The 10,456-nt window shown below is 33.5% G+C and overlaps 2 protein-coding genes across 2 annotated transcripts; one reads left to right on the top strand and one right to left on the bottom strand.

Moving 5' to 3' along the window:
* Window positions 1–4,507: 4,507 nt before the first annotated feature.
* On the bottom strand, window positions 4,508–5,556 carry LOC126740773 (transmembrane emp24 domain-containing protein 2). Its single transcript, XM_050446939.1, has 3 exons — window positions 5,326–5,556; window positions 4,906–5,187; window positions 4,508–4,847 (listed from the first exon to the last, which is right to left on the bottom strand). The coding sequence occupies exons 1-3, from the start codon at window positions 5,453–5,455 to the stop codon at window positions 4,657–4,659; spliced, it is 603 nt and encodes a 200-aa protein (XP_050302896.1). The 5' UTR covers window positions 5,456–5,556; the 3' UTR covers window positions 4,508–4,656.
* A 2,744-nt stretch (window positions 5,557–8,300) lies between these two features.
* On the top strand, window positions 8,301–9,443 carry LOC126740703 (uncharacterized). Its single transcript, XM_050446830.1, has one exon. The coding sequence runs from the start codon at window positions 8,301–8,303 to the stop codon at window positions 9,441–9,443; it is 1,143 nt and encodes a 380-aa protein (XP_050302787.1).
* The last annotated feature ends 1,013 nt before the right edge of the window (window positions 9,444–10,456 follow it).

Here is a 10,456-nt window from a genome sequence, read left to right as displayed (position 1 = left end):
TACAAGTATTGGTTTTACCGCTATTTTTCAAATTACTGCACACAACGTTTTTAAGTCGCCAAAAATATGAACTACTTCATTAACTCTTAAAAATATATTTACTTCTGTTATATATATACGTTATTATATTTTTTTACTTTCATCTCAAAAATTTTTGGAGCAATTTATATGAAATTTTTTAAGTGTTTCTGGACAAAATGTTAAATGATCCCAATTATTGAAAAAATAATTGGATTGGGAAGAAGGTATATACATATTATATGTTTTTTTATAAGGATAAGTTAGTGAGGTGATCAACCTATTTATATTCTCAAAATATATTTTAAGCAAATGTTAGTAATTGAAAATCTAGATTAGGAATATTTTGCAATAAATTATTTAAAAGTAAATGGCTGCTATTTCTTGTATAAGTTTTAGCCATGGTCAATAAAGTCTTTAAAATTGTCCTTTACATTTTGAATATGGACTCCTTGACCCTGGTGATTATTTTCTTCAATGCTATTTAGTGAAACAACTCCTGATTACTTTACCTTCTCCCTTGCACATTGTCTTTAATGTTGTTATCATATAAAAGTGAATTAAGCGTTCTTTTACGCCCTAAAGATTTAGTGTATTACTGTATGGTTAGTACCTAAACAATTATAAAACATTTTTTTTGCTATATAGAATCATTTATTTAATGATTGTCCTTCCCGATTGCAAAATAAACAATTTTGTTTCTTAGTGTGCTGTGTACTTACAAAAGTTGAGAACTTTTCCCTTTTACCTGTATATTGCCCTTTAAAATTTGTAAAGTTTTTATCAGTCTCCCTAATATTTTCTAATGCCAAACAATGTTTCTCTAAGAATTCAAGAAATTCGTTTAGTAAGTGTATTTAAATGTTGTCTAACTTTTGTAAGAAATTATCTTATTTGATCCCCTTGACCTCTTATTATTTGTGGAATATTCATTAACGCTTGTAAGTACGAGTTTATAGTAAATAAATTATTATCATACCTTTTCTTTAAAATTTTCAATGCCACTGTATAATTTTCCTTTGTTATAGAAATGTTGTCAAAAACACTTCTTGTGAAAGTGCACCTTTTAAGTACATAAACCTTTGAACAGACTTAATGCAGTAAAAAGATCATAAAAAGATTTTTAATCTTTATATTTACTAGGAAATGTAGGTGCATTTATATTCGCTAATCTTACTCTGCCCTGAGAATCACTTTCCAATGTAGAAGTGGAGGGTTGAGACTGTTGCAAGTTTAAAGTTATGGCTACCCTACCTCTATTCTGAATCTCTAAAATATTGTGCCTTTATAATTTCCCCATCCGCTGAGTCTACATCATCCTTATTTTCAATCAATAATTGTACTCGTCATGTTACTGTATGATTCAAAAGCCTTTTGCGACTGTTTCCGACAATTTCCTAATGACAGATTCATTAAAATTAATGTCTAAATTATTCTCATTGTTGTTTACATAGTTTTCAATTCTAGTAATGCTACCGTCAATCGGGGCGACTATTAGATATTTATGTTATTTTTTTTTATACAACTGCCGAACAAAGTTCAAATTTAGCAGAAAGACCGTAGTCCATACAACAGCAGAAATATGAATTCGATTATTTTTTAATTTCCATGGATTATAAAAAAAAAATAAAAAAATATAGGGTGTCCCGATTGACCCCGTTTTGGGGCGAATCGGGACGCGCCGTTTTAGGCCATGTAAAATGCATGTCGCCCCGCGTATGAGGTGAATCCGGACTAAAAATTAAAAAACATTATATTTTTCATATATTTTTAATTATAAAAACAAAAAAAAATACTACAGTAAAATACAAAAACAGTCTTTATTTTACAGTTTTCAGTTACAAACTTAAAAAAACCACATTAAAAAAAAATATTTTCAGAAATAATATAATGATATTAAATGGCATAAGATTTTAACTTCAATTGTAAAGGAAATTTGTATCCTCCTCGTCGCAATCCGGTTGGTTTAGGTAGTTTTCTATTAATTTGTTCCGGCGTAATCATGCAAATATCTTCCACTGTTGGAAAAATAAAACAATTTTTTATTTTTCGGTTTGATCTGAGAAATTTAACTTCAAAACTTTTACCAAAGAGTCCCTTAATTTGCCCGATAAAATATTTTTCCACTTTATTTGTCTTAAACTTAACCTCGACAAAATCGTCAGTGGCAATGCTATTTTCTATTGGATGCTGTACATCAAAACACTCGTCCAGTTCCATTGCTTCAGATTTTGCTTTATCTGACTCAAGTTCGAAAATGTCGTCCTCTTGAGAGTCTTGAGGCACTGTTGTCTTGCTTGTTGACGGTTGCGGTTGCGCTTCTAAAAAATCTGTGGTAGAAATGCTTTTGCCTGGCTCGACTGTAACTTTCTTTTTCCTAGCTACAGTAGGCTTGCATGCATTCCTGCTTTCGTTAAGCACTTCTACCACAGATTCCGTCCAGTCATAATATTTTATATTGTAATATTTTGGGTTAGAGTTGCTTCTAGTTTGCTTATAGCTTGCCTTAGTAGGCTTGGAAAATACTCCTTCGGCAAAGAACCCTTGTATTGCTTTTTCCAACCTTCTAGAGTAGCCTTTTTCATCGGGCCAAAAACGGACACGTCAAGTGTAACACAGCCACACAATGGGTTGAATTTGGCGCCAAAAAAGAATATTATTTTCTTGGCATAATTCAATTACCCTATGCGACAAATGACTACACAAATTGGTGACACCCTTGGTGCCGGACGCCTCTTCAAGAAAGGTAGAGCTATGGAAATCAACCAGTCTTCAAACAATGGCTGGTCGAACCAGCCACTTTTATTTCATCCATACCGCGCAACTGATGGCCCATTTGTCAACCAGGTATCGTATAGATGCTCGCTTTTATAAACAACAAATGGGGGTAATAGATGGCCATCACCACTTACTGCAAACATCACTGATGACGATTGTTTTGTTGAATCGATGATCCGTTCTGGATGCCTTGTTTTTCTTTTTACGATGACCTTTTTCCGTCCGGGATCATCCACAAAACATGTTTCATCATAATAAATGACGGACTCAGGTTCAACGTTTTGCAAGTTGGTTTGGACATTATCGAAGTATTTATTTACTGTTACCCGAGTCACGGCTGCACGAGACCGTTTGATATTCTCGCACAGTCTCTCAGTCAGAAGTTCTTTATGTCGGACACAAAAACACAAAAGGGACTCTGTGCTGGGCAAAACATTACATGGATATTATTTGCAACAAACCAATCTTTTATTAATTTGGAGGTGTGTTTCAGGTCATTATCAATGGAAGCATGTAGTTCTTCCCTCTATTTTCACTAGTGGATCAATGCCAAACCCCAAAAAACATCCCCAAACCATAATTCCAACTCCTCCTGAACCATGGAGTTTTTGTATATTTGGGGTTGAAACGTTCGTTGATCGGTCGCCTCACCCAAGAAATTCCATCAAATTAGATGTTTTAAAAAGTTTAAAACGATTCTCATCGGAAAATAGTACCGTTTTCCATTTTTTACAGGACCAATTCACATGTTCTCAAGCAAAGTGAAGTCTAGCCTCCCTAATTTTTTCTAGATGTAAAGGGCTTTTTAGCGGACTTCCTCCCATATAAACCAGCTTCTTTTAGTCTTTGTTTTATGGTACTTACAGGCACATACACTTCATAAATTTATTTTTTTATACAGGATGCACTCATAAAGGGGTCATTAGCAGAAAGCATTTTAATTTTTTTGTCAATGGCACTAGTATTTTTGGGTCTTCTACCACTCTTGGGGACTGCTTCTAAAGTATTTCTTCTGTTAAAATTGGAAATCTTAATGCTATTAATTTATTCAAACTTAATTTTTTTTTACAATTTTACAGCATTTTTCTTCTTACCTAAACTTTTCTACAATTTTTTGTTTTTTTTTTTCTATAAATAAATGAATACCTCATGCATTTTGTATCTAATTGCTCTACTTATGAACCTCACAGCAAAAAAATTGTAAGATAAGAATTTTGTTGCTCTGCTCTATATGAACAATAGTGTAACTATAAACTATAAGCCAATAAATTTAGCTTTACATTTAACCATAAATTGATTTCACTAATAAAGTGAAATGACTGACTTTGTTATTGTGTGTGACAAATTTTATGGAATAATATTGATAGATTATCCCTGGTACATAAAACTTTTAAAAATAAGCCAAGCCAAATAACACAAGAGTTATACACCAAATGCTTTGGATGTGTTCATGAAAGATAATCCTTAAAGCAAAAAAAAAGTGACTATATTTCTAGAACTAAAATTGAAACTTAAAACTTCTACTTCCTTGATTTCCTCTTCAATACCCATTTATTAAAAACTTACAAAAAAATTTACCTAGATTGTATAGTAATTGCTAAAATAAAATAAAAATAACATAAATACAAAAGAATTCCAAAGAAATATGGGTTTAACTGAATTTCTCTTTTAACTATTGAAAGTGGTAGAAACACACATAAAACTTCAAACATAAAGAAATTAATGAGATATATTAAATTATTAAGTTACCCCTTGAGATTGTATCTTTCAAAACCTTATTTAACATATCCACAAAGATATCTGCACACTATATGAATTTAAGTATCACAAAAACAGTCTGTATTCAAATTTGCTGTTATTTTAAACTACCCTCCTGACTTCAAAGAACCGCTTAAGATAAAACACCTGACCAACTGTCATTGCACACAATATGATAGCTTCAAAGAATGACCAAGCTACAACTCTTGAGTTTGTATTTTCATTTATCGCCCTGTGGATTTTGTCCCTTACTTGCATGTATTCTTGCTCTTGTTTGACTGCTGTAAGAGAGGCTATAACAAGAAAAATTATATATAAGTTTGTTAGCACAATAATTTTTCCAACATCTACCTGATAGCTCCCTAATCATTTCTTCCAACTTATTAGCGCTATGACCTTCAGCTCCCTCAGGTTTAGGTGGTTCTCCTACTGCCACATCAAACATAACAACTTTAGGGGTCATTGTGGACATTTTATTTGAGAAGCAGAAAGTATAAACTCCTGGATAACTGGCAGCAAATGAATATTTTCCAGATGTTTGCCTCTCTTCTTCATAAATTACTTTACCATCAGGACCCAATATCCTTACATCAATGTCCAAAAATCCCCCTTCTGCAATTTGGAAAGTTAGACCTAAAAATAGGAAAAATTAATTTAATTTTTTGCATATGGAAGCGCCTTTTTTAGTATAACCTTGTGATGTTAAATACTGGACCTATGTGATAAAGAGCTCAAGTTCGGATTTCAAATTGATTTCAAATATTGACATACCTAGTTTGGTCCCAGCTTCAACTTTTTCAAAAAAGCATTCTTCGGCATGAGCGTCTACAGTAACAATGTAGCTATGGGCTCCAGATAAATAGGAAAAGAATAATAGACATATTATTCCTAAATAATACATCTTTAACTATTATACGCAATAATTAAATATTGCAAATTTTACAACTTTCTTTTGGGGCCACGTATTTATAACCTCTATTTGCTTTGACAAGCTCCAAATTGTCACTGTCAGCTGTTAGTGACGGTTATGCGACTGATAAACAGCGTTGCCAGGTCAATTTAAAGTTTTTCTTGCTTCAAAATCTAAGGCCCGGTTGTACAATGGGCGTTCAACAACAGTTCATAAAGATCTCCGGTTCAGCGGAATTAATCCGTTGTACAATGTTGGTTCAAACGATAAACTGCAGTTCATCTTGAACGTCCAATTTGGAGCATTCAAAGGGAGTGCAAGCAAATTTTTTAGATTAAATTAATATTTAGTATATCATTTTGATATTTTTTATTTATGTAAATACAGCCGCCTTTCAATAATTATTGTGTTTGGTGAGGTGCTAATTTATTAGTGACTAGGTACCCTAGGTTTAGTTTATAAACCATAAATATAAAAATGGATCCTATTTGGGAAGATATTGCGGATAACGAAAAATTTCTGGAATTAGTAAATAAAATTGTACACCCTAGATCATCAGAGGTGTACAGGGATAGACCGGATCATTTGAACATTTGGGATGATAAAGAATTTAAGGCTAGATTTAGGTTGGAAAAGCAAGCTGTAAGATTCATAGTAGATCGAATTTCTGAACAAATTTCATCTGTTGCGGACAAGTATGATGATTTGTATTAGTTCAATTACACTAATTATAGACTTTAAAAATACTTTTAGATTTTAAATAGAATTTCGTCAGCATTTTTGCTTTCAATCTGAATAACAATTGATTCTTAAAATTTTACAATATTTAGGATTGAAAATGATTTAAAACAAGTTAAAAAAACCTGCAGTAGCATCAACGTCATATTTTGATGTTAGTCCTGTAATTTGGCTCCCTAATATTTCATGGATATCACTCTCGGTTGCAGTTATTGTTACAAATTTTTGCTTCGCCCTTTTTCTATATTCTTATACTTATTTTTTAGAAATGTAACAGTTCTAAGACAAATTTTCTCCAAGGCCTCTGCTTTGATTTCATTATTCTTGTAATACGTTTTCTTACATTCTATGCTTTCCTTGTATTTCTTTACTAAATTAATAAGAACATTTTCTTCTCTCACAGAAAAATTGCTTGCCCTAATTTTTTTCTCTATGTCAGATAAGCAGACCCAAACGGTTTGGCAAATAGCAAGGCGGCACAAAATAATTTTAAACAAACAGCACTTCGGAATTTACGGTATTTTTTGTGTTCAAAAAATACTAATAATCGGCAACAGACAAAAAACAAATAAGTAAATAAATAAGTTAATTTTAATGAATAGGTTAGATTCTTCTTTTCTTTTTCTTCTTTTTTATGTGGGCATTGCAGACTCTAAATAGAACCTAGTTTATCTAAACTTGTACTGGAACAGCATACGAACCTCTGAACTACGTTCAAGGAAGAACTGCAGGTTAGTAGAACTTAAGTTGAACCACTGCTTGTACAACCGGGCCTAATAGATTTTTCTGATCTCCTTGTTTTATGAAGTATGATTCCATATAAACATGAACAAATATATTTAAGACTTTACGTCCCGTATTTCATTATAAACACCTTTATTACTTATCAACTGCCTTCCACAAAATAAATACCTTTGATAAGATTGTTTGCCACTCCACATATTCCACATTTTTCTCACTTTTTTAAAAGAATTTTACCGTATCAAAGGCTTTTGTTAAGTCCACAAGTATACTTAATATAGGCTTATTTTAGCTACAAATAGAATGTTAATTGCATAATCGGATCTTCGATTTTTTTTCTTAAAACCCAAGCTGGTTCGAGGACAAGGAACAATAGTAGAACGTAATAAATTTTAAAGAGTTTAAAAGAAACGTAAAGGTCTATTTTTTAGAGCCTATATGTATGTGCTTATTGCTATTAATAAAAAAGTCGATATTATGTCGCAACTTCATTAGTTGACTCACACAAGTCGAATAGTTTGGAATAATACACCTAATTTAGTATTTATTACTGTTTGGTTTTCGTATTTGCTTACTCATTCCATAGGCTAATGAGAGAATTTGTCTGGTTATTCTATGATCATTCATAGGAATTAATAGTTCTATAATATATGGGCTATACTAACAACTTTATATGAATGTATTTTTGATATCTATCCCTATTTGAAGAAAGCCCCACTTTTACTTCAAATGTCTACCCAGTGTTGCTTTTAGTCTTGCAACCAAGGGCGTCGCCAGAGAGGAGCATGGAGGGGGCAGCTGCCTCCCCCTAGAGGCCTAGAGGTTAACGCTAAACCAGTCATCCGGCTAATTGAAACTTAGATTAAAACGTATATTTCGTAACTTATCACTTATTAATTTCTAATTTCACTATCACTTATTAATTTCAATTTCTAATCTAAGATAAGGCTTTACTATACCTATACATATTTACATTTCGGGGGCTCGAAGCGCTCGCAAGTGAAAAGCGAATTGAAACGATTACGCTCACTTTGAGCCAAGAATCTACAGATACTACGGAAAACGTACGACTTTGCCAAAGACGCCCAGTATCTGAAAAGAAAATTCAATCATTCCTGGTTGGAAATGTACTCACCATGGTTAGCATACTCCCGCCAACAAAAAGGAGCCTTCTATAAATTCTGTACACTATTTCCACCCAATCTGAGCTCCGTTAGAGGTGTTTTAGATTCGTTCATTATAAGGCCGTTTTGTAAGTTCAAAGATGTTCATGAATACTACAGAAAACACGCAGATACTCACTTTCATAAGACGGCATTGGAAGCAGCTAAATATTTTCTTGATAATGTGCCAGTAGATGTGCAAGTTAACAAATACTCTGGAAAGTCTTGAAAAAAACAGGAAAATTATAAGATCGATTATTTCCTGCGTTGCGTTTTGCGGATACCACGACCTAGCATTAAGGGGGGCAAGCTATGGTGATGGAATTCTGGAAGGGCTGTATAAGATGCGAATTGACGCAGGAAACACTATTTTAAAAAACCATCTTGAGCATAGAAAGAAAAATGGAAGTTATCGATCGGTTGACATCCAGAATGAGATTATCAGTATTTGTGGAGATGTTATTAAGGCCGATTGCATCAAAAATGTGAAGATATCGCAAGCATATAGCATTTTAGCAGACCAAACAGCGAATATCTCTGGAAAGGAACAGCTCTCAGTTGGCATAAGATATTTTGATGAGGAAACCAGCAACATTGAAGAAGTATTCCTCGGATTTGCTGAGCTTACAGCCTTGGACGCTAAATCGATTGCCACGACAATAAACGAATTCCTGACGAAAGAGGATCTCGATCCAGATAAATGCGTTGGTTTGGGATTCGATGGTTGTTCCACGATATCTGGAAAAGAAGGTGGCTTTCAGGCTATTTTGCGTAAAAAATACAAGAAAGCACTATTTTTTCATTGCTCGTCACATAAACTCAACCTGGTAATCAATGATCTGAATGCTCTGCCGGAGATCCGAAATACAGTTGGGGCCATCAAAGATATATTTACATTTTTTCGTGAATCGGTTCTAAGAAGAAAATTAATACCCAATATTCCCCAGCTGTGCGAAACAAGGTGGAGCGAGAAATACAAGAGCATCAGAGTTTTTAAAGAGAACTTTTGTGATATAATGGAGGCACTAGAAACCCTGTCTCGAGATGGCAATATTGCGACAAGGAAACATGCATATCAGCTCCATGCTGCAGCTTCCAAAGTTTCGTTTATTTTTAGCCTTGGATTGATAGCCAAATATTCCGCTCTTTTAGAACCAACAGTAAACGTGCGGTCCATAACAATTCCTTATTTGGACTCAATTATAAATTCCCTAGAAATAAGGTTTTCTGAAGAAAATAAACCATCATTTACTTTGTCAAAACTACATCCTGCGCAAATGAAAAACATTTCTTTGGAAGAACTTGAAGAGGCTTGCGAGAAATTTAAAAATTTTTAAGGGTGTTACAAATATCCAAAATGAGATAGAGCTTTGGAAAAAAATATGGGAGGAAAAACCAGAATCGGTCAAAATGAGTGTTGTGGACATCCTCAAGGAAACTGATGATTTCTTTCCTGAAATTAAGAAGGCTTTACAGATCCTTGTTGCATTACCTTGTACGACTTGTACAGTTGAAAGGTCATTTAGTAGCCTTAGGAGAATCAAAACCTGGTTGAGGAGCACCATGTCTGAAACTCGACTCAATGGCCTTGCTATGATGAGTGTACACAGGCAACACATTTTTAAAAACTTGGACGATTTTGTTAACAAAGTGACTAACGAATTCGCAAAGAACCCTAGAAGATTATGTTTCAATTGATTTTCATGTAAATATTTTGTTCGGTTTTTATTTTTTTTTTCATTAAAATTTTTGTTTTTTGTCTTTAGTTCTTTCATGCTGCCCCTCCCTAGCACCGGCTGGCGCCGCCCTTGCTTGCAACGTCGTCAATTTGGTTGAATCTGACTTGCCGCTAGACTGACATAATTTTGACATTTCAATGCTTTTGTTTTTTTTTAACGGTTTTCTTTCAAATGAACAATAAATAAACATTCAATTGACTATTTACTGTATTGATACAATTATTTTAAGTTAAAATGCAAGGTTTAAAGAGTGAATCTTTCCGGTTCCAACGTAACACCTCAGGCAACTCCTCAAGTAAGTAATTAAACGTTTTTCATTCATAATAACACATTTTTGTTCACTTTTGTATTGTGCACCCTACAGGTTCCTCCACGAGAAGTAATGGACAAGAACACTGCCGCATAAGGCTAAAAGATGTGTTTGATAATTGTGAAAATGCCGAAAATTGTAAATCTGACAGATCTGAGATTGATGATTTGGATTGTCCAAGAAACAGAAGTGAAGAGAGGACTGTGTTTTCAGTATTAAATATGAATGATACTAGAAGATATATCAGGAATGGGGCTGATAGGATATCTAAAACTTTTAACTCAATGAGGGTATCATTTGG

Source organism: Anthonomus grandis, chromosome 9 (genome assembly GCF_022605725.1).
Source record: "Anthonomus grandis grandis chromosome 9, icAntGran1.3, whole genome shotgun sequence".
Classification (NCBI taxonomy): domain Eukaryota; kingdom Metazoa; phylum Arthropoda; class Insecta; order Coleoptera; family Curculionidae; genus Anthonomus; species Anthonomus grandis.
The sequence above is the reverse complement of the archived record's forward strand: the minus strand, read 5'-3'. Positions and strand labels throughout refer to the sequence as shown.